The following is a 24,995-nucleotide window of genomic DNA, read 5'->3' on the forward strand; positions in this document are numbered from 1 at the left end:
ATAGCTCTTTAAGCATAACGTTAAATTATAGATAACCTGGACAATGAAGTTCACTCTCTTTCAAGTGTCTATCTCCAGAATGAAACCAGACTGGGGCATGTAATTAAGGCTGTTATGTTTTTTGCACACTGAATCTTCAAACAAGTGTATGTATTTCCTAAATAAAACTGGAAAAGTGAAGTGCTTGTATCCTGAATAAGAAGTTTACAATTTAAGCTTCTAGAAAAGGCTACTTACTAAGGCAGTCTTTTTTATACTCAATCTGCTTTTCTCAAATACTTGTTCCTCCCTTCCCTTGAGTACAAACAGATTTTGTTTATCCAGGACAGAAATCAGCTGACAATGAGTAAGAAAAAACCTGCAATTTTGAACTAAGGTACTGTGCACGTCAGATGGTGGGTTATGCCTTGAGACACACCTGTGTCTCACACACAGGCACACAGCTACTGAGGTTTGCTTGCCTAAATTGTGAGATTTTTGAATTTTCTTCCATGATCCCTCTGACCTCCTGAAAGACCTTCAGAAAAAATGTACTGAAGCATATTGAAGCATATGGTACTCTGCAACCTCTGAAACTTCAACTTCATTTCTGTTCTTTTTTGAGGAATCCAACATGCCTTCAGGACAAGGTGGACAATTTAGTAATCTAATGAAATATTACTTAATGATAACAAATCAGACTAATTAATTATCCTTTTTTTCTTAGTGGGCACAGAGTAAATATTTCATGATGGTGTCTCCTAAATTATATAATACAATTTGTCAAAAAGTGAAACAGTCAAGAAATCAGTGTCATGTCAGGTATGGGATATGACTGTTGCTCTTTTATTTAACTGGAGTAGGTGAAAAGCCTATAATGTCCTCTGACAGATTTGAAACAACTGCTCACAGAGGTCAGTTTCTCCCCAATACTTAACTGCAAAATGTCAAACAGTGCTAGCCTTAACTTCCCCAATTTAATAGGAGAGACGGGGAGAGTCTGTGGATTTAGATGGTGCATTATGTTGTGATGCAGAGACTAAGATTGTTAGAGAACAAATACAGATACTATTATCAGGTAACAGAGCCTCTGCAGACTAATTTATTCTCCAATACCCATTTAATGAGTGCTTAACAACACCGGTGGTGTCAGGGTCGTTCACAAGATCAGGCCAATAGGAGTGGGTTTCCAGCAAGGGGAGGCATGAAAAAATGTGGTTTGGGTCTTGTATCTGGTAGACTTGGAACAAAAGGCTCGTATTTTCCACCGTGGTTTTATTAAAGCATCGCTGCATAGGTCAGTGTTAATTCCTTGCCCTAAAGTGAATTAATGGTTTGCTAATGCTGCCAGCAATCCAGCATGGTATTCAGCTTTTATAAGAACAGAGCATTTATGACATTTTTCTTCAAAGAAACTGTGAAGTAGGTTTCGGTGCAGTTTCTGATGGACCCTTTCTCTTCTGAGTATTGATTCCATTATTGTCCAAAAACCACATAAATTTAAACTGACGACATATATTACAGCAAGAAATTATACATATTAAGTTATAAATTATATACCTTATTTTGCCCACCACCTCCAGCTTTATTTGAATACTGCCACCATTCTGATAGAATGAATAACTGTCCTCTGTTTCCAGTCCTCCAGGCCATTCATCATACCCTTTTCTGCTCCAAGGAGCAAGACTGTGTCTCTTTTGGAATTCCTAATATGAATTGATTTTTCTTGTCAACATATTCATCACCTCTGTCAAAGTACTCCATTAAATTTGTGAGGTATCATTTTGCTTCAGAAGTATGCTCATCCCTACCCAGGGTCATATTTATCCTTTATTTCACTAACACTAATCTTCAAAAAAGCTGCTGTTGTTTTTCCTTGGCAGGGAAGTTAGGCTGTACTGTATATACCTTAAGACTAGTGCTGTCTACACTAAAGCAAACAAGCAGAACAAAAACCAAGATCAGCATCCTTCTTAAATCCTCTCCTACCAGGGCAGTATGAAAAAGAGCAAAGTCTTTAGTTCTGTTATTTCATTCCACCAGAGTTCTTGGGTGAAAAAAAGCTGGTTCTGACAATTTATTGCTCCTTCTGTCTTTTTTGCAATCTTTTTCCTCTGCCTCTAGTTTGAGAGAGATCTTTCATTGAAGATGACAGGATCTCATGTGGGACCAACCTCTTCCTCCTCTGTTATGGACATACTCTAAAACTTGTCAGAGTTGGAGAAACTTATTTCCTCTCTTCAAATGCTTGTGGGTAAGTATAGTAATCTCTGAATGAACTATTTTAGAATATCATGAAGGAGAGACCTCTGTCATATCTTTCATCTAATATTTACCATTTTTCAAGCTTGCTACACCTAGAGACTGAGCTGAATGAAGTGTCAAACGAACACCAACATCTTGGATATAAGCCATGGTAGTCATAGGATAGATATTTGCTTGAAGAGGCAACTTGCTCATCGTCAGTCTAGGTTGGATCTGCAATATGAACACAAACTTCAAAAACATATATTCTTTTTACACAATTAAATTTCAAAGACATTTTCAGACATTTACCCCATGTGCTCCGGAAGAACAACCACCACAAAAGCATTCACTCAGCTGTATTATTTAGGTTTTTTGAGTTTTGTGGCTAAAAATACCACTTTGGAAACAGTAGCTTCAGTGTATTTTCAGATCAAACAATATTAAGAAAAAATGTGAAAGATTCATCAAGGGAACCTAAAAAAAGGGAATCTATAAAAAGGAATAATCACAGTTATAAAATGAGAGAAAAAATTTTCTCCTCTAGAGAGCAAGCAGTGAATAGATTTAAGGCAGCAGAAAAGGAATAGTTGGTTTATAATGGGCACTTATTGAAGTGCTGTTGAAATTCTTGAATGGTACACGAAAATGAGTAGCAGTATTAAAATTATTTTCATGTTTAAATATTCACTGTCTCCAGCAAAACACAGTAGTACAGCAACTGGAAAACCAGTAGTTTTTTATTCAGGAGTCATGGTCTCCCTGTATTTGCAAAACTATTTTTAGCAAGAAAGGAAGGTAAGGAATAACAATTTTTCTCTCTTTTGTGTGTGCTGCACAGTTGAAGTTAAGACAATAGCCCTTTCTTCAGATGTATACCGATAGAAAAGGCATAATGCATCAAAAAATACATCAGTTAATTTCAACACAGGAGTAAGCAGCTGTTCAGTAGGTGTGGTCCTTACACACTGTGTTATCCAATAGGTTTTAACTAAAAAAACAAAGCAGAGGAAAATAAGTCATGCATGTATACGAGCAACTAACTACACGGTGACTTGTCATAACTTCTTGTATTATAATTCTTCTCTGAAAAAAAATTTAAAGGAATAGTCAACAAACCCTTTAAAAGAACACAGTTACTTCTTAGTCTGGTCTATGCCAAATTTTATAACAGACACATTTTTAAAAAGCATTTCTCCTTTTAAATTATTAGTGCAGTTTAACATAAGAGTTTGTTTAATAGAAGTTCTTTACATTTGGACAGTCAAAACCTGACACCCTAAGCTTTTACAATTAAGAGATGGTAATTACCTGATATCCATTAAGATCAGAATAGAATCTATTTTGACTGTTTATGTCAGATGAAATTCTCATTGCGAGTTCACGATTATATTCTCCTCTTATGTCCACAATATTGGAAACTTCAAGAGACTGACCTTCCAAACCTACATGAAAAAGATGCATTTAAAATCCCTAAAAGTGATTGCCACATGTATAAGAATGACTGTGCTCCCAGGACACAGAGATCTATATTTTGTTTTCTCTTTTACCTAACCAGATATCAGAAGACAGTTCAGTTATGGAACAGATGATAGAGCAATATTTCTAATTTGGTACAAATTGAACAGACAGTCTGAAGGAGAACACTGAAGGGGAATAGAAGCAACAAGTAAGAACCACTGTGGGTTTCAGTAAACCAGTAGGGAACAGCACACAACTGTTGAGTGCAGTCTTTAAATGAACATGCTAGAGCAAGACCTGGTCAGTCACTTCCCCCCTTCACTCCAGCTGTCCCCATTCCCAAACAAGAATGAAGTTAACTAGATTCTTGATAGAACTGTTCAACTGAGCAGGAAACCCTGAGCAGCTCCTTTAATGACAGTCTTCCTTAAGGACAGCGTATTAAGAAATTTGAACTGATACAACTACAAGCAGAACACAAAACTTTATTGACAGGGAAAAGGTTCATATTTATTAAAGACAGATTCGGTGTCTGATAATTCAGACAAATTTTTGAGTGAATTTTTTTTTTTTCCAACAGTGCCTTGTACTGAAAATTAAATACCTTTAATAATAACCTGACTTTTCAAACAGTTCAAGTCACAGTCTGGAGTGGAATCATACCATCATTCAGCATCACCACTTCTACCCTTTCTGCAGTCTAATGGGACCAATGATTGCAAAAAGAATTGCACCAAGCAGAACATAGATATGTATTTGTTTCCACACCTATTTTAAAATCTAAATGTCACCTGCAGAATTACAGCAACTGTTAAAATGTTAACATTTACCAATGGTTATTAAACTTCAGTGCTAAATGAAAAACACTTGGTTCAGCTAATTACTTTTATTTTCCCAAACCTAGTATGGCAAATGTGGATTTTTATGCTCCACTTTTGATGCTTCCAGTAATAGATTTTTCCAAATATTTCATGTATTTTTTTCCAAATATTTAAAAGCATGAGTACATTGAAGAATAATACAGTAACTTAGTTTAGACTGTCATCATTTTTGTTCTGCATAATTTGACAGTATACAAAAATACAACTATGAAGAAAATATAGTATGACAAGCTTCTGATAAAAAGATTAACAAAATCAGGAAAATATCAAAACAGATGCCAATGGCAGCAGAGGGTAAAAATCACTCAGTGGTCAATTACCGAAAACAGAGTTGTCAACCCAGAGTATTTTCTACCCAAAATCAACAGAATTTTAAAGCCAAAAGTGGTAAAAGCTATTTTCCCCAAAATTGCTGAAGATGTAGGAGTTGGGAGTACTATTCACCAGCTGGATTAGCCACACAATCAGTCTTGCTATCCCTAGGCAAGGAGGTAGATTGCGAGAGGAGATGAGATCCTCGATAGTGATTTTTTCCCATATATCTAATAAGACTTCAAAATAGCTTATTTTAATTGAAGTAATGCTATATAAATAACTCCCCTAACAAAGCCAAGGAAATAGACCTCAGCAAAACAATGATGCAAAGCTATCAAACTTTAAACATTGAAAAAGAATACTTAAAGAAATTTAGATAAAAACACACCTAAGAGCAAACAGACAATATATAAAATATATTTTGTATCATTTTTCCTTGTCAAAGTAGAAGCATGGTACAGGACTTACCCATGCACACATTACATGTGAAATGCTGAAAGTATTGAAATATTGTGATGAATTAAAAATCATCAGAAAAACCAAAGGAAAAAGTAGAGAGTACATTCACAAGGAAAGATAAATTTAAGTGTTAGGAATTGGTAAGCAGGTGATTTTCACTGACAACTCATTTTCTGTGAACTGAAATACTTCTAGCAGGTATTTAGTAGCAAATTAAAGAAAAAAGAGTACAACATAATAATCCACTTTAAGATGATTTTAACTATTTGTCCCATAAAATAAATAAATAGGCGAGATATATATATATATATATATATATATATATATATATATATATATATATATATAATCTTGAATATAAGCTGTGTTTCCTTAGGATGTTCAACAATGAATGTAAACTCTTGTCTCACTCTTCCTAAGGAGAGTGAGTTAATGTTTGATCCAGAATTACTGTATCATCTGGGAACTGAATTCTGATGAGCCTTTGGCATATGTATAAACCCCAGCAACTTCACACTTCAATGTCACAAAAATGAAGCATCTGAATCAATTTTAGTTCTAGACCAAAATGCCCTAGAACTAAATCAAAACAAAAAACAAACAAAAAAATCCCACACAGATGATGTTATTACAATTTTTGAAACCTAAAGGAAAGAAGAAGAGCAAGCAGTATATTCAAAGTACTTTTTTTTTTTTAGAAGTTGTTTAGGAAAAATAATTAAATATGATAAATAGGATTTTAAAAAACATGAGGACAATTTTGACTCCTAGTAAAGTTGGTAATACAAAACAAGTAAGTTCCCTCAACTGAAAACATTAATCAGTGCCTCTTTATTTATTTCAGAATCATTCCAGTAAATATAAATAACGAATGTGTGTTCCTTAATTATAGAAAGATACACTTAAGCATGTTTACTCAAGTTTCCATATGAAAATAATTGTATACAATTGCACCATTATTTCCTCCCTCTTTTATGTTTTTCAGTGGCCAATTCCATCAAGTTTGGAAGGGTAGAGAGTTTCCAAAATTACTGTTTACTTAGAATTTCCTTGGAAATCAGCAGCTGAACAGTAGAGAAACAAGTGACTTCAAAAGAAAACTGAAGGAAGCAAAGGATAACTGGTATGATGTTATGTCCTAAGAAGCAAAAAGTGGATGTTTGGTGCTGGTGCCTCTCAACAGACACAGAAAATTCTGTCATGAGCTGTCCCAAGCAGAAAAAGGGCATACAAAGGGAGGCAATAGATAACTAAAGCCTAAAGTTGTGAAGTAAACCAAACTTCTCTATTAAGGTCACTGATATATATTGTATTTCCATCAGGAAATGTGATACTACGAAAGAAACGACGTTCTTACATTCTCTCCAAGATATTTCAATATTTTTTTTCTGATTTTCAAAATGTGTAGCTAGTTACAGCATTCAGATCAGTCAACAAAGTCTGGAGAGGTATTTCCAACAAATCTGTTGAGTTTAAGCATAGCAGGTTAATGTCTAGCATGACACTCAGAGAGAAATCACAGTGCAAAGTGTATTGGAGTCTATGCAACCTCAGCCTCACAAACTCTGCACTAGTGCAGAGGTGTATTTAAACATTAAAAAGGCAGGCAGGATCCAAGGTCATTGTGGTGTAAAATAACTGCCAAAAGAGACATAATTTCACAACTCTTACCCTGGACTTTATACAGCCGCATGGTATGTGTCACGTGGTGAAAAAAACAAACAACTTCTGAGAAAATCGTTCCATGAGCAACTCTTATGGTAGGTGGGTCTGTAAAAATATAAGGCTACAAAAAGAAAACAAAGAGAGTGAGTATTTTAGAAGTTTTTCATAAACATAGTGTCAATAAAATAAAGTATTCAATAAATATTAAAATAGAGGGGTTTTAGACCATTCAAGATCTAAAACACTGGAGATAAAAATTTACTCCTAATCTGAAATTCAGCAACTTCTCTTCAGAGTCCTGTAGTCACTTCAGCTAAAATTGGGTTAAGTCTCATTACGCATCTCACAAGTATTTTGAGAGGATTAAGCAATATATGGTCTACAGACAAGCACAGGAATGTATTGATTTTTGCATCTGGATTGAGCTCTTTTGCTAGAAAAATTATAACTGCTAACCAGTGATTAAATACTGTACTTTAAAATTTGGGGCACGTGGTTTGACTACCTCCAGCAGTGGCACACACTGCACAAGGAAGGCCTCCCCTACTCTGCTGTGTAGATCCGTTTGCATATCCTTTGAAAATAGAAGAGAAAGCTTTTTCTTCATCAGAAGCAGACAAAGTTGCCAGTGGAGCTCTCTGAAATGCAGGGTAGGTCTGAGAATCATTATGAAATGTCAATAAGGATAGTGGCTTACTACTCAAGGCTCCCACAGACTAGGACAAATTTTGCACATTCACAACAAACCAAGGAAATGAAGAAAATTATTTTTCCATGTGGTCACAGTATTTAAAGTCTTGACGAGGCAAACAGCAACTTTTTCTAAAAAAAACCACTGATCCCACACTAAACTGTGTGCACCAGATGGAAATAAATGGATGGCTGCAAAGGTAAAAATGAATTAAATATGCAACTTCTTCAGTAGGGAAACAGCTGTAATTAAAGACTTCACTCACAAAAACACATCCCAAATGCTTGAAAAACACATTATTCAGAGGGATCTAGGCAAAAAGCTCTCAGAGGGTGGCTGATTTATTTCTGTATATACCAAGGCCATAAGGACAGGGCATGGTCATTCTTGAAGCAATGACACCAAAGAACAGATGCAGCTTGAGGAGGAGCAGAGATCAAGCTCACATAGATACAGACAAAACACACTAGAGAAGAGCAAGTACAGGTAAATATCCAACATTCTTTGAACATAGAACTGTATGTAAAACAGACTTCAAGAAGTATTGTATAAAAGAATAAACAGAAAGGGACTTTCAGGGGTGAAAAGCCCGCCTTTTGTATTCACATACTTATTCTTAGAGCTTCAGAATACTTTTTAATAAAAGCTTTGCCAGAGCCATAAGAGGCAACTCTGTAGTTATCAACTACAGTAATATTTTGTACAGGAGTTTGGAAGAGAAATCACAGTTACTTATGCTTTGATAAGATTGTTTGGTTTAGGGAGAAAAGGCTTTTTCTTACTGAAAATCTTATCCAGGTAATCAATAAAAAACCTCAAAATAGTGTTTTAGACTTCTTGATAGTCTGCATGAAAAAATTATGGAATACTTCCATAGGATCTCATCTTGTCAATAAGACAGATGTTATCTGTTTTGCAAAATCCATTTGCTAGGTGAGAAATACAGAAGGAATAGGGTATTCAAGGGGCATATTAGACAGATGAGCTAATACACTGAGATAAAAGAAATTTGAAGACAAGATCTTAGGTTAGAACCTCTTATTTCCACGAAAAGCTGACAATATCCGTACCTGTAGACTGAATTCTCCCATTCTGGTAGAAGAGACTGATATTTGCTTTTCTATCACATAAAGGCAGAGAAGACAAACTAATTTAATTGGTGACCACCTGGCTTCTTAAAGTTAAAAATCCCAGAGAGGAGAATCTGGATGACCAAACAAATGGTGGAGTAATCAAACCCTTCAAAATCCTCCCTGCAGGGCAGCCCAGCATGAAGATATTTAAGCTAGCAAAGACAGACTGAAACAGCACCTAAAGGAACTCTCAGAAAAGGAACTGAGAAACCAGAGATCATCAGGACAAGCCAGCGACCTGTGACCTAGGAGAATGTCACTTACACAGACAGCAGACTGCCAGATCTATTCTGTTACCAAAGTAACACAGATCTTATGGTCCTGTGTAGTTTGTAAGAGTATTTCTTGCTCTGTTCTCACTGGAGCTAGCCGGCAAAAGGGAGAGATGCTGGGTGAGTGACAGGATTATAAAAGGCTGTGCACTTACCAAAAAAAATACTACCTGAATCAAAAAGTAAAAAAAAATTAAACCCAGACTTTGGAGAAACTCTTTTCCATTGAGTTTTTTAGTACAAAACATGAGTGTGATATTGTCAACAGCTATCAAAATACACAGAAGACTGAAATGAGATGGATATATCAGCTCTCAGATTCTGGGATATTGTCACAAATATTAAGTTCACATACCCAAGGTTCCAGGCTGCACATGTAGCCAAATTAGCTCTTCTGAAGATAAATGCAACTTACTATGGACTGGTCTGAACTAAACAGAAAGATGGGCTGATTGAAAAGGAACAGTTATTTTGCAGAAAATGCCTGAAACTAAGCATTTTTAAAAAATAATAGTTCTTAATTTTTCCTAGGACATGCACTGAGTTTGCAAGTCTCCAATTCAGGCATAATGCTAGAAAAGGCACAAAAGAGGAAGGTAGCTTACAAAGGCAGATGCTATCACATAGTTTTGGGGATCAGACAAGTTCTTTCTGATAGAGTGGCAATATGATGTATACTCAAGTTCTCAAGAATGACTGATGTTCCCTGATTATTGGGCAAGCAGGGAAAATGAAGTAAAAATATGGCAGGGATAGAACAGGGGAGCCTACAAATTCATATTTAGTGCTTAAAAAATGCTAGACCTTGATTTGTTGCTAGTTACCAGGGGAAATACCAGGAGTTCAGAACACATAAAGAGAAAATTGGCCAGGTTTGCCTCACCAACAACATTTCAATCAACCAGGCTTTTGCTTTTAAGCAGGAAAACATCTTTATGCATTGAATATGCAATTATTCTAGCATCATTGTAAAGATCCTTGGTGAGATGCCCAGGTCTGTGAAAGGATCCTGGTCCTGGATCTGAAATACAAAGGTACTTTTGATGTGAAAGTCTCAGGCTATGTGGAAAGAACAAACAATGATAGATATTTGCAAAACTGATTTGACAAAGTCCTTGTCTCAATTCAGTGTTAAGTCTGCTTTAAGCATGGACTAAAGGACCTTCCAGCATGAAGTAATTGTGATCACTCACACCTTGAACTGGAATAAAAATATGTTGCTTTCATATCCAATTGCTAGTCTGAAGACTCCACTTTCTAAAGAGTTAAAATAAATTGCTGCTGTAATATCTGTTCCTCCCAGCTCCAGTGGGATGAATTCAATTGTACAAGATCCAGCAGCCTAGTCAGGTAGCTTCTGTTGAGCCTGGAAATCAGTATTTTTCAGAAACAGGACAACAGAACTATGGGTCAAAGGGTTCAGAAATCATCTTTCTGTACTCGTATTCAAGAGAAAGAAGAATCTTTTTTTGAAAAGATGGCGGGGCAGGAGGCCTGGGGAGAAGCTAGGTGGGAATTTTAAGGGAGAATACTGGAACAAAATAATACCTCATGGATCCCTATGGTATATTAAAATATTTAACATCAAAACAGGTGCCAAAGGGTGGAAATAACTGGAGATACACCTTCACCTAAATATTTACTGGCTTGTATAGAAAATGGCATGGTATACTGCAGCCTGGAGGTACAAAGCATGGGCAATTAACTTTTCCCCTAACCACTTTAGGGGCCAGGAAACTTCTGGTAGTGCAGCACACTGTTGGTCTGGATGCCAAAAAAACTATGAAAGTTTTCAACCACACGTGAAATGTTCTGGATTGGTCTAGAATTTAAAAAAAAGAAAAATCACAAGACAAAGCCTGCAGGAAAAGGTGTTTCTCAGCAGCAGATTGCCCCTTTTTCAGAAGGGTTTGAGGTTAGACTGAGAAAATATCATGTATTTCAGCTCTAGCACTTGAGATCCTGAAAGGGGATAAAAAAAAAAAATCTGTTTTCTTATATATTCTGTTAGTACAAAAGTACCTGTGGGAACTAGTACATACACAGAATCACAGAACCAGCTGCCTGAGGGAGAATCAATATTTCCTAGTCTGGGTATACTAAAAACCATCACTTTGATACTGAAAAAAAATATTTGTAAAACAAAAAAATCAACTACTCACATTGATCCCACAAACATTTAGGTTCTGATGCTTTGGAAAAAACTGCTTTGTTCTATTCCCTATTGATGCCAAGCAGGGCTAGTAAGAAGTCATCACATATTGACTTGTCTTGAATATACAGAAGAAAATACAGATATTTAGCTGTTTCAAAGTTTATTGAATATTGTGAGGTTTTTTTTTTCCCACAGTTCTACAAAAAAACAAGTTGAATATTCTTCACAAAGTCACAGGAGTTGAAAAACATGTTTTGTCTTCATGAACAGGACATTTTATTTGTATTTATTATGAGGCCCAAGGATATCCCTTCCTTGGGGACTTCTTTGTAAACTTCATTAACACCATCAGTCAGCCAAACACTTCACTGCCATTTAAAAAAATTAAGATGCTGCCTTTTTTCCTGGTGCCTTGCTTTCTGTTTTGATTTGAAAGGAAAAACAAAGGCATGGTGGGGGACTGTCCTATCTCTCTAGACCTGCAGGATGGAGCCCCCTCTCTGTGCCCCTCTTCTGGACTTTGCACTGTTGCAGTTCAGCACTACGTCTAGACAAATTATTAAAACAGACAAAGCCAAATAATTTCTGAGTATTGCAGAACCGAAAATAAAGTAACTAAAAGACTTATCAAATGCAAAATTAATCAGTTACAAAGGCAAAAAAAGCATAAAACTCTACTCATACCAAAGAAAAACAGCCAAACATAGAAAGCAATTATTCTTTGCAAATTTTGCTGTAAAACATAGGGTAAAGGCGGTAAGAAAAAAATCAAAACAAGAAAACACCTTGCCAAAAATCAAGAAAACTGCCTGCCATTTATCCTATTGCCAGTTCACACATGGGCTTAGAAAGTTAGTCAATCCACATTACACTGAGAACCCCGAACAGATGGCGTTTCTTAAGACAGAAAGCATTAGCTCAAACTGGTTTAGAAACTACTATAGAATTACTCTTTTATTCCCAGAGGGACAATTTAATTAATGTTATTAAAATGCAAGCCAAATGAGCCTTATGGTGAAGCAAAATATTAATGAAGCAGAATTTTCAGAAGTATTCTGCTTCAAGTAACAATTTCATTTTTATTGCATAGAATGTTACAAAAGTTGAACAGCACCCTTTTAATGTTAACTTAAAATGTAGTTTAATTTAATCTTTCTTTTCTAATTTTGCTTGCAGACATGTGACAGACTTTTTTCTGTTTAAACCACACCATTTTGCTACCTCAATTTGTCCAAATTATTTTCATAAAGCAAATTACTTAAATGTATAGTTAAAATTACATAACTGGTAGATTTAGTGATTATTTTTAAAAGCAAAAGATGAATTAGAATATAAAATGAAATTATTTAAAGTGTGACCACGCAGCTAGTGAAAGGTAAAAACCCTAAGTGATATTGTTCAAGTATTCACAGATAAAAACACAATAAAATGAAGAAATATGAAACGGCATATAAAATTAAGGATAAGGAAACCCTGATTAACATATCTGAAGTAAATTATTATGGGAATAAATAAGCTATACAGTTCAAACCTGTCAAATCACACAGCTCAAAAGGTGTGCTTCTAGGAAAGACTGCTAAAAGAAAAGGAAACCGTTCTATTTCCTTCCAGACTGGTTTACACAGATAAAAGGGGGAAATAGGAAGAGAAAAAAAGAAGACAGAAAGAAGGCCAAACAGCTTTCCCTCCTGCCAAAAAGCAGAATGATTACTCATCTATATTTCCTAAAATGGTAAGCATCGAGCTCATCGTTTGTCTAATGTTTGCAACTTGAGTTTACTCAAGAGAAACTCAGAAGAAATATGCTGCCAACTACCTAGCTTCATAAATGTTCTTTTTTCTATCTTTTGCTTTCTGAAATATCACCCTTTCAGTTCCGAAAGGGAAGTAGTAGACTCCATATGGTAATGAAGTCACTGTAAGAACGCTGCCATTTCCCAATTTCCAATTTCAAAACTAATAGGAGTATGCTGTTGCTCTCCAATAATTACACAGCTAAAAATACAGATAATCCTAGAGAACTAAATCAGAACAGTTCCTTACTACTCCGTCTTTATACTCACCAATTGGGAGTCAGTATCTTAATTAAGTATGCCAATATCTGCTGAAAAAGTACCTCTGAACCAGAAGCAACACAATCACAATTAAAAAAAAATATATAAAAAATCAGAAAAGTGAAGATGTAGAAATTAGTCAGAACACATTTTCATCATAGAGAGTAAAAATTAACTGTCAAAATGAACGGTCATATCTCACTGGATTTCTGTCAAGGATTGCATCCTAATTTTTTAGGGGGAATCATAAATTTGCTCTAGATTTTCTCATTTCCAAATTTCAATTGCGTTTTTACTCTTATGTAGGGTTAGGAAGTATGAACTTCTGCCAATCATTTCAATAGCCCATGTCATTATGCCTAGCCACACAGCTTTTATTTCAGTTTTGGGAACAACTAGCTCTTCCAATCTGTATTTGCCAAACACTCTAAGGTACCTCAAGATTAAAATTTCTTTGCGAACAGAAAGTTTACCTTGGCATCTCCATCTGGTAAGAAGAGATAAGCTCCACTTTTATCTCGGTTACTGGTAGTTCCATACCAAGCAAACTCCACCTTCATTTGATGATTTTTATCATCTTCCTTGGTGTTTATTTTCTAAAAGCACAGAGATTCATATTAGGTTCCCCAAAAGCAGCACAAAAAAGTAAAATATAGTGTTTTGAAATAAAATATAACATACCTCCAGTAATCCAGACATTCCAGAAAGCCATAGTTTCATGTATGCATTTTCTAAGATTATATTATCCACAGAATGCTGCATCTCTTTTATCTTGAAAACCTTATCTGGCTTCTCCTGTCTGCTATTCCTTACATATATATTATAGTCAGCTAAAACTGCTTCTGAACTCTCATCCTCCAGAAGCTGGTAAACTCCAATCCCAAGAGGTGGCAGATGTGCCACAAAAGACATCTGTTGGGAGCAAATAAGTAGCCATTACTAAAAATAGCAGAATATCAACTTTTTGTACTGAATTTATGCTCAGAGCAAATACTTTTGCTTGAATAATTTTAGGATGGATGAGTTTTCCCATAGTCTATAATAAATATGAAGAATTAACAAACAGAAATATCTGCATGACTAATTTGCTTAGCATCAAGATTACCATTATATCAATGCAGTAACAATTTTGAATCTTGTTAAGAATGTTAGTTGTGATATGCAGTTCTGAGTATATTTGCCTTTCATTGAAGATGCATGTGTACTGGATCCAGTGCACACAGACTCTACTTATCATTTGATTTTGAAATTTAAATTTAAAAATGCATGAATTTAAATAACTAAGTATAAAGCAAGTGTCTAATTTTCAGTCTCTTTTTTTAGGAGCTATAATCTGCATAGAAGAGTAGTATACAAGGTATATCTCCAATGCAATTTGTTTAGAATTTGAAGTCCAAACAAGTAATTTCACTTCCTATTTTTCAAGCAATAAAATTACTAATTATTGTGCTGGTTTTGGCTAGGATAAACTTAAATTTCTTCATAGCAGCACTTTTGGTGCTTGGTTTCAGTATTAACCACTTTGATAACACAGAGGTAAATGACTCCACTACAGCAGAGCAGGGCTTATGCAGCATCAGGGCCCTTTGCTGCTCCACCAGGGAGGAGGCTGGGGATGCACATGGAGTTGGGATGGGACACAGCCAGGATAGCAGACCCCAACTGACCAGAGGGATATTCCAGACCATGTGACATGATGCTCAGCAAAAAAAACTTGAGAAGAAAAAGGAAGGGGAGGGGGGGGTGTTTGGAGTGATGGTGTTTTTCTTCCCAAGTCACTGTTCCATGTGATGGAGCCCTGCTCTGCTGGGCTTCATCTTGTGTAAAGCTGCACACAGCTTCAGCTTTACACAAGAGCTTTCTCACCATTACCCATCCAATTTTTTTCCTCCACCCCACTGGGTCAGTGAGCGAGCAAGTGTGTGGGGTTGAGCTGCTTAGCAAGGTTTACCCACAAGAATTTTCCCTTTGGAACACAACTGAGAGACATTTATTGAATTGCCTTCACAGAAACATTATCCTGAACCAAGTTCCTATGTCAAAAGGAATCAAAACATAGGCCTGAAAGCAATACAGTGTAACTATTGCAGACATTTATCATTACAGTTCCACTAAAAATTCAATGAAATAAATTTGTGATGTGTGGTGTGATCATTGAGGACAATCTTCTATAATGATGTACAACTCAAAAATTCTTAGAAGTTTTGCTTCAAACAAAAAACAGGAGGTGGGCCTGAAGATACTTAAGCTGGCTATCTGCCCAGCTTAAGTATTTGGAAGGGAAGAGGACATCTAAATGTAAATGCTTAAGCCATTTCATGCACAAGACCTTCCAGCTGGAGTGCCTGAGAACATACAGATGTGTGTGTGTGTATGACTGTGTGTACAGATTGGCACTTGAAGGAAGAAGCAGCTCAATAGAGAAAGTGAGGGGAAAAGACACACATCCAAGTGTTTTCCAGTCATGCAGCTGAAAGTGATCCTTTAAATGTAGTAAATTGTATCACAAAAGTTTAACAGCTTATCAGTTTAAGCAACATTAAAGCTAAACACATGTAGGTTGAGTTTTAGGGGTTTTTATTGTGTTTTGGGTTATATTTGGTTTGGTTTTTTTTTTTTTTTTTACTTAAAATTACTGAATTGATAGTATTGTCTACAGAGAATAGAATTGCCAATATATGAAGCACAATTTCAATTTTCTTCAGCTCTGAAGCTACAGTACATATCAAAAACCATATTTTAATGCTTTTTACTTAAAGCAGGGTACCTGATAAGCTTCATGTGATACTGTAGTTGCTCCATCCCAAACAGCACTAATCTGGACAGTAACAGGTTTTCCCAAAGGAGACAATAATTTAACTCTGGGTGAATTCACATTGACGGAAACCACTGAAAATCGCTCTTGTTCCGTAGGATTATGTATCAAAAGGTATCTGAAAAAAACATATTTAAGAAATTACCTTTCGGCACCAAGCTTCCTCCTTCAGGTTTAATGTTACTTCACATAAATTTTACATACAGAGGTTTAAAACAATGTTAGAACAACAGGTACATACCACAACAAATAAATATACAAAACATAACCAAGAAACAATGGATATTGAACACCAATTATGTGCAGATCTTCTTTTCTTAATGCTATTATTTGTCCAAGAAATTTTGAAAATTCCTTATAAATTCCATCTATTTCCCATTATAATTGCTAAAGAACTGCTATTAACAGTTGCAAGCACAACCAAGATACTTAAGGGCATTTTAAATGTATTTTTCAGGCTGAACTATCAAATTCTCATCCACAATTGCCTCTTTTTAACACAGCTTAGAAAAAAAGAGGAAAGAAACCTGGCTCTACATATAAATAAATAATAAATAAAATAAATAAATAAATAATAAATAATAAATATATATATATATATATATATATATTCACTAAAGGAACTAGTTTCTCTCTACCATAAGGGAAAGTACACAATTATTTAAATAATAATTTAGCCTTATTCACTATGCCAACTGTTTGCATATCTTCTTAATAGGTACATACGGAATAACTATTTTTTTCCATAGTCTTCCATTTGAACACAGATTATCCTATTAACCAAAAGAGTCAGGCCTGAGCTGAAGACAGACTTTATTAGCCTATATATTTTTTATTATTATTCCAGGTTCATGTATTGTAAGGTATAGAAAAACAGAACTATACTAGAACATTTTTGGTTCATGCATCTGTAGGACTATCATTGTACTTGTCTTTTCATTGACAAGCTCAAAGAATTCAGTATTTTCAGCTGTTCCCTGACATTTCTCTCTGTTCATGTCATCCTTTAGAAGAAGTCTTTTACAATAAAAACTGCTCATGCCAAAACTTCTGTTGTCTTCTTAACTATATACAGCAGAACCAATACTCTACCTTCAACCTCCTTAACACTCCCCACTGTAAAGCAGTTTACCTCTTCATGGGATCTGATTTTTATATCAGTTCCCATGAGATCCATTTCTTCCTTATCAAATCTCTCCTTCTGTATTTCTTTTAAATAGATGCTCCTTCTTCTCTGCTCTTTGTTTTCTATGCAGATTCTCCATGGTTTTATTTCTTTTGCTTTCACATCTTAAACCTCAAATTCCATTACCCTCTTCACAGACCAAACCGCTTCACCTAGAATTGTCTCCATCCATCCAATCTGCAAATCTCATTCAGAATCCTGACCAGGCTGCCATTTCCCCCTTATCTTCTTACTGGCTTCCTTTGTTTGCCGGCATCAAACTTGGCTAGTAAATTTCCCAGCACTTCACTGCTACCCTATTGCCTCACAATCAGTATGAAATAAAGGTCAACTCCAACTTCTCATAGTTGAATAAACAAAATCAGAGGTTTTATTCACTTTTTATACCAAGAACTTTTGGATTACTTGCCATATATCAAATGAGCTTCCCATAAAAATAATATTTTCCTTTTTAACTCCTTAAAGTCCTGTGCTGAAGTATTGTTTAAATAATGACTTCTAAGTACACCAATGAGTTTCAACATGCATTTTGTGATCACAACAAAAAATGCTTTTGGATACTCTCTTTTGTCCTGTTTCATGCCGAAGACTCCTAGATTACCAGACAATATAACAGTTGAAGTATATTCTGGGTTAGCTTTCAGAGTCTTTAAGAACTTGTGCAAGACTTTCTGAGAACCTCCCCTAGACATGGGTAGGGCAATTTACACTTCTGCTTATGTGGAGCTGTCTTCTTTCAGAGAATGATTGCAATTTATATGTTTTGGTTAATCTCAATAGGTGTTTTTGTTCATATATTTGGGGTTTTTTTAAGTGACATTCGTGGAATCAAAAAACCTAGCTAAACCAACCCTGCTCTCAGTCTCAACCCATTACAGATTAGGAAGAGAATAGAGATTTTACCAATTTTTTTAAGAACTCCTCATGTACTGGGAAAAAAGAGTGTTAAGAACTCTATCAGAAACAACACAGATTGAGAAATGATTGAACACCAAAGCTCAAAATAAATCCTCATTCTCATCCATCAACAGAACACCACATAATTTTTTCTTTATTCTTCTTATACAACTGAATGCCTGAATTCTTATACCTCCAAGTAAAAGAAGACCTTATGCCTGTAATAATTTTTCAGTAATGCTACACATCCTCATTAAATTTAAATTATCTGCCAAGCAAAGAACATATTAGTGCAAAAAATATTTCCAGAAACTTTGTTCACCTTCCCATAGCTACAAACATATTTCACAACTTTAATTACTTGCATGACAAATTTACCTATAACAAAAGGTAAAGGTAAACATAACCTTCAGTCTTATGAACTGTCGTATTATTATTATATTTCATCAGGCTATTTTTTAAAAATTGTATTTGGATTTAACAAATCTGTTGTATCAAAATATATACATTTTTTTAACTTCTTGAATCAATGCAATTTTAAGTTCATTATATGTGTGTAGAGTAATAAGATAGAGGAGGCTAGCAATGACAGAGCACATTTTCAGCATTTAAAATGCAGGAGTTTTGACTAGATACTCATATTTTGTTTTGACATACTATTTCAGGAGGACTTTTGTATAGTAGTTATACAAAGCAAGATAGAATTTTTGTGCATATACAAAAGCACTGACGAATATAATTAAATCATATTACTTCTGAAGTACCATTCAGCTCCCACCCTTGAACAATATCCCACTATAAAAATTGTAGATTTTATTTGTAAAAAAAGAGCTACACCTCACTTAAGCTGTATCTTTGCAAAAACTCGCACAAAAAGCCGTGTACAATTGCTTAATGCACTGTGCTTGCATTACATGGAGAAGCAATCTGATAATATTTAAAGTTTTCTATTCCTTAAAGCAAAAACATGAACATTACTGTCTTTCAAAAAGAGCAAGCAAATATTTTCTTTTCATTGTTCAGATCACTGGTCTTTGGCAACAACAGCAATAAAACTATTTAAGTTTACATCTTTCATTCAGTTAAAGAGTGAAGGGTTTTAATGGTTATTGGTAAAATTAACATGAAAAGTTTTATCTGAAATATTTTACTTTAGAGGTACCATTATGGCAAAGAGCCAGCCATAATTTAATTTGTTTATTTGGGAAAACTAAGAATGCTAAAACTATGTTAAAATAAACTGCATTGGTACAAAAACTATGACCAAACCACTGACACAGAGTGGTTCACCTCTGCACTGGGAGCAGAAGTTAACTGCTCCCAGCCCATTCAAAAAAGAGAAGTTATTGTAGATTTGAGCTCTTAATCCTAAATGAGATGCATCACAAATATTTGAAATTTAAGAAAAACAAATCCTGACACCTTTTCAGACACTCTTGGAAAGATACACCTTGAATTCTTTTACCCCATACTTTTTTGGGTCTCTGAAACAGGTATCTTTCAGTCATACAAGCATGACCACCTTCCCTAGATAATCTACTATTAATAACATTAATAAACGCTATTAAATGTATACATACAAGAATATTTTGACCAGTCTTTCCTGCAGTACAAGATTTAACTCGTTGTGGAACATTTTCAGCAAGAGCTGGAATGCTCTCCTTCCCTCCCACCCCACTGCTTCTTATTTCAAATACTTTCATTTTTAAATTAAGAAGATATGTTATCTGCTGTAGCTGTATTTACAGACAAAAATATGAATAAAGATGATTTATTTTGATCTCTAACAACTCTAATCTCTGCCTCCTAAAATAATATTCTTCCTTAAACAGAAGAGCTTCAGTATTTCAAAAAAATCACTGTTTTCTCTTTCTCCAATGTGCATAAACATATAGGCGTCTATGTTGATCACACATTTATTGGTAACACCTGCAACACAATTACCATAATCACCACTTCCTTTTGAAGTTCATTCATTCTTCCTTCACAAGGGATGCATTCAACTAAGGTGAGAAAACCACAACTCACTACTAGTGAATGTCAGAGCATGGTAAGTGATAAGGGCTTATTCAAAACCACCTTCCAAGGCACTTGGGATTTACAGCTCAAGACCACAGCGTTCACTGTTTAGCAGAATAACTTTATTCAAATACATCTGGAGAACCAATTCCTTGAGGACCTCTAGCTCAGACTGACCAATTTTACTAAAATTTCCACAGCAAAACCTCTGAGATGGATTGAAGCATTTCCCATTATAAATGGTTTCATCAGAGTCAGTTCTTCAGACCCATAGGCACCATTTTAATGCAAAGTTACATGAACAAAACCTTCAAAGCTAATTTGTTTCTTTCACTCTTCTCCTATAAAGGCCAAGGTAAAAACCACCTAAGTGGTGAAAAAAAAATGCAACAAGTACACCCAAAACTGAGAAAGGATACAAGCCATGAAGCTAAATTATATACTATATCAGGGTCTTCCAGTGAAGAACAAAAGAAAACAAACAGATGCATGTGAGTTCTGAAAGGAACAAGACAGGAGTAATGAAAACAGATTTAAATTATTTACACTATAGAGAAAAGGAATTTAAGTAACTACGTATGTTAATAGTCACCAGAGAGGCAAATGGGTTAGAAATCACAATTTAGCTAGAAACATATCCTGAATTCTTGACTCTTGATGGACTTTGGTAGACTAGGACTTTAAAATTGTAAAAAAAAAGTGAAATTCTCTAAAAAAAAACCAAATCATCTCACTGTGTAATAGAATGAAAACTGTCTCACATCTTAAGATGGCAAGAAAAAATTGCTTTGAAAGATGGGAAGAGAGTCAGTAGGTAGTAATGTTTAATTACTGAACACTAATGTATAGGAGGCAAAAACAAACTAGGGTTTAATATTTAAACTGCATAAAGCACTGCTTGCCATGGTAACTTCCAAAACACCATTAAAAAAAATCAAAACTTCTGATGTATGGCAGAATTTCAAAAAAAAAAACCCCAAAATTCCAAGAAAATGAGAATACTAAGAAACTGTCATGAATTGCCATTACACAGATACATGTCTTTGGGGATGGAGGTACACGGAAGGAAAATAATCAAGACCATCTAATTTAACCAGGCATTTATCTGCTCATTGTGCAAATATTACAACCTCTCCTGAAGAAAAGACTACTGTGATTCTTGCATTGAAGCCCAAGAAAACATCAAGATAATTATTTTCCTCTTTTTTTAAAAATACAGAATAAAACCATAAGTAAGTTGAGCACAAAAATTACTCCCCTGTTATTTATAAAGCTCTCTCCTTGCTGTAGGGGGCCATGGGGAAAACATACAATAAAACCTAATATTAACCATTCCCTTTTCTTAGGAAGGAAAATTCTACTGAATACTTAGACTGGTAGGTAAAAAAATGAAAGTTATGTCAAGTTACTTAGCTCTTTTCAAAACTCTAATGGTCCCTCATGTAAAGGTCAAGGCCTCCTCAGTCAAGAGCATGAATAACATGACATTTTAAGTACAGGTCTCCTCATCCATTTTGTATGCTTTTCTGCTAGGAATTACTAAGATAACCTATAAAATATAATTATAGATCCTATAAAATAATTGTTCTGGAAATAAATGCCATATATACAATCTCCAGGATATTACCTGTTCACAGTGCTCCTCTGGTTATACAAAAATTAGACATTTTTCAATATCTCAATCCATATTCTGTTCTTAATATTCCTTTAGGGACAAAACTCATCAAAAGCCAACTGTGCAGGCACATGATTGTAACACTCTCCTTGGCAGCAGATTAATGCTTTTCTTCGTACAGCTCTTCTATCACTTACTAAATTTGTCTTCAGAAGCTGTGTGTTTCACAGCATTTTAAGACACTTCTCAGGTCTATTCAAAATACATTTTGTAAGTAATTTAGGCAACAGAGAAAGTTTTGGACAAAGTTACTCAAACTCTCATGCATGAAGATCTTCTGACCAATGTCCTCCACTTTCTGAAAGTATTTGAGTCTGACGCATGCTAATTTCAAAGAAAATTTGATCTGCAGGTATTTTAGACTATCCTTATTTTCCCCTCTGTGAAATGAATATTTATTTCTCAAATGTAAAATATTTGCATGATTTCAACCAAATGGTACTTCTTCTACTGCATGTTATTGCAAATACTAAACTTTATGTCTCTGTGTACCTTGAACTATTATCAAAATCAATTTGTCAATTAATTTTGTGATGAAAACACATAAGCCCCTGTAGAATTACTTAATGTATTGTGGAACAAATATGCACGGATACTTGTCCAATAACACAAAAATAATTTTCTTCCTAGTTCATATTTCAAAAGGGACCAAAACCAGCAATACTCATTAGCTACATCAGAGGTTTTTCTGGGTTTTTTTCCAGAAGGGGAAGAACACTTCCAGTGTTAAATCATACCAACTAACTTCTAAGAAATAGAAGAAAATAGAAGAAATATCCTAAATCCCTCTGATGTTAGGGATTTAGGATATTTCTTTTAGAAACAGAATTTCTGGGGGATAAGGAGAGGAAGGGGTGTAGAGAGGCAAAGGTAAAATGCAGGATTTTCCAGCATGAGGAAATTTCTTGACCCTTTGCATTCCTACAGAGAACTGATATGTTGCTACCAATCTACAAAGTTAGTACTAGTAGTTACTGCACTGCTCAATGCTCCTCATCACATGTGAAACCCACCTCTCTAATAGTAATTAATAGTAATAGTAATTTAAAAAAATCACCAAAAAAAGACCTCCCCAGACATCACTCTGCAAACATTTAATGCATAAAACAGTTAAAATACCAGCACTCAGACAGCCTTTCATCAAAGTGATACAAAATCACTCCAGCTTTTACAACAGATTTGCCAAGTGACAAAATAACTTTTGTAAGAGGGAAAAACCTTTTTGTTCTGAACAGAAAATGCCATTTTTCTGGACAACAGGCAATAAATTGCTGTGCTTGTGCACAACAACTCTAAGCAGAAATGTCCTGTCATTAGAGCCACCAGCTCTTATACAAACATCACACAGCCTTTAAAATCTTACATGTCTTAAACCAGTCCCTTTTTCTCTTTTATTCCACCTGGTCAAACAGAGATCTATGCACAAAACATACTGTTCTATAACCTTAGGTCATGATAGATACTGCAAAATACCCCTTTTCCACTGTGACTCCCAAGAGTAAACTGAGGAGACAAAGGAAAAACTAGATATTAACAAAACCCCCTGTGGACTAGAAGGTTGCTGTAGCTTGACCTCTTAGACAAAATGAGAAATCAGAAGGGCAAACTTTGAAAAATGCTGCAATTGCCATTCTTGAAAAACTCCAAATCTGATTATATTGTTTAGCAGCTTAAGCACCAGTTTTTCTAATATAACATTTTTAATTATTTTAAACAACATTTTCTCCAGTTACGTCTTCCTATTTTCCACTGTTTGTACAATGACTATGTGTAACAAACCTGCATGCATTTATAGACTTATCTTCTTATTACCAGTCTTTTCAAACTAAACAGATGATGCGCTTTCAACCTTGGGCACTTTCTTTGACTTAGTGTTTCTGTTTTCCTATTAACCCTTTCCAACTTCTCAGCCTATATTTTTGGTGAAGCCTTCATCACTCTTGAGTATAACACACTATTTCAGCTGCACTTTACAAAGAACATGTCCACTTAAATCATCCTAGAGCAAAATTGCCTTTGATACCATATAAGTAACTCTCTCAATTCCATCTTTTGTCATACCTAGTCTTCTTCTGCTTCACTAATGTCCATTTGGTCAGTCCACATCTTATTTTTCCATGTGATGTGCAATACTTCCATTTGCCTCTTTCATTGATTATGAAATAATGTCTCCAGTTTACCAAGACAGTTTTAAATACTAATCCTATATAAAGTGGTTGTTGCCAATATGACATCAACTTTAGTAATCTATTTACATTCTACTCTGTTAGCATGACAGAAAAGAAAATAACTTGTGACTTTAACATCTTGCCTGAAGAAATCCTTACTTGTTTTTTGGCCTTTCTTTGCACAAAAAAAAAAAAAATCTACCCTACTCAGATTGACACCAAAGGATTTAATTTGAATAATACGTGATAGCCAACATTTACCAACAAACATTTATCAGAAAACATTTAGAAAACAGCTAGGCAACCAGGAAGTCTGTCTATTAATTGAGTGAAGGTGGCTCAAAGGTAAGGTCAAAGCAATGTATGAAACTACAGTGAATTGTGCTTTAACTGCATCAACACACCTAATTATATTAAAATATTTTCAATAGCTTCTAGAGATTAAACATATCCTCTCTGAGAGACAGTAGATACTGAAACCATTTGCATCCATAACTATACAATCCTAGACATTTAATTAAATTGAAAAGTCTTTTGTTTATGATTAGGACCTATGCTCTCAGATATAGTGTCAGATGTAGACACAAAATCTGGGGCAGTAAGAATATGGGTGATTTATTAAAAATCAAGTTAAACAAACAGCTTTCTATTAAGTCAGAGAAAAGCAGGTTCTTCCCCAAAAGAAGATCCCAATACCTTCCCCCAAGGGTCTTTTAATTAACTGGATAAAGTCAAAGGAGATTTATCAGTTTACCTAACAATACAAAATAAATAATGCTAATACGTTCATCTATATCACATCCAGATAAGCATCTCATAAGTTCATCTGTACTATTACAGATGTAACAAGAAAAGAAAATTAGTTTACATTAAAGCAGCAAATTATAATCCATTTAAACTCTTCTTATTCTAGAGCAGAGTATTAA

At 34.9% G+C, this 24,995-nt stretch overlaps 1 protein-coding gene across 1 annotated transcript in view; it reads right to left on the bottom strand.

Annotated features, from left to right (window-relative positions):
- MAN2A1 (mannosidase alpha class 2A member 1) overlaps positions 1-24,995 on the bottom strand; it is a 106,472-nt gene that overhangs the window by 21,708 nt on the left and 59,769 nt on the right. The window contains exons 13-18 of the mRNA XM_030236725.2: positions 16,077-16,242; positions 13,991-14,221; positions 13,783-13,905; positions 7,011-7,125; positions 3,535-3,668; positions 2,316-2,457 (exon numbers count right to left, since the gene is read on the bottom strand). Coding sequence (XP_030092585.1) covers positions 2,316-2,457; positions 3,535-3,668; positions 7,011-7,125; positions 13,783-13,905; positions 13,991-14,221; positions 16,077-16,242 — 911 coding nt within the window. The remainder of the gene's footprint in view (positions 1-2,315; positions 2,458-3,534; positions 3,669-7,010; positions 7,126-13,782; positions 13,906-13,990; positions 14,222-16,076; positions 16,243-24,995) is intronic.

This window comes from Serinus canaria, chromosome Z (genome assembly GCF_022539315.1).
Source record: "Serinus canaria isolate serCan28SL12 chromosome Z, serCan2020, whole genome shotgun sequence".
Lineage (NCBI taxonomy): Eukaryota > Metazoa > Chordata > Aves > Passeriformes > Fringillidae > Serinus > Serinus canaria.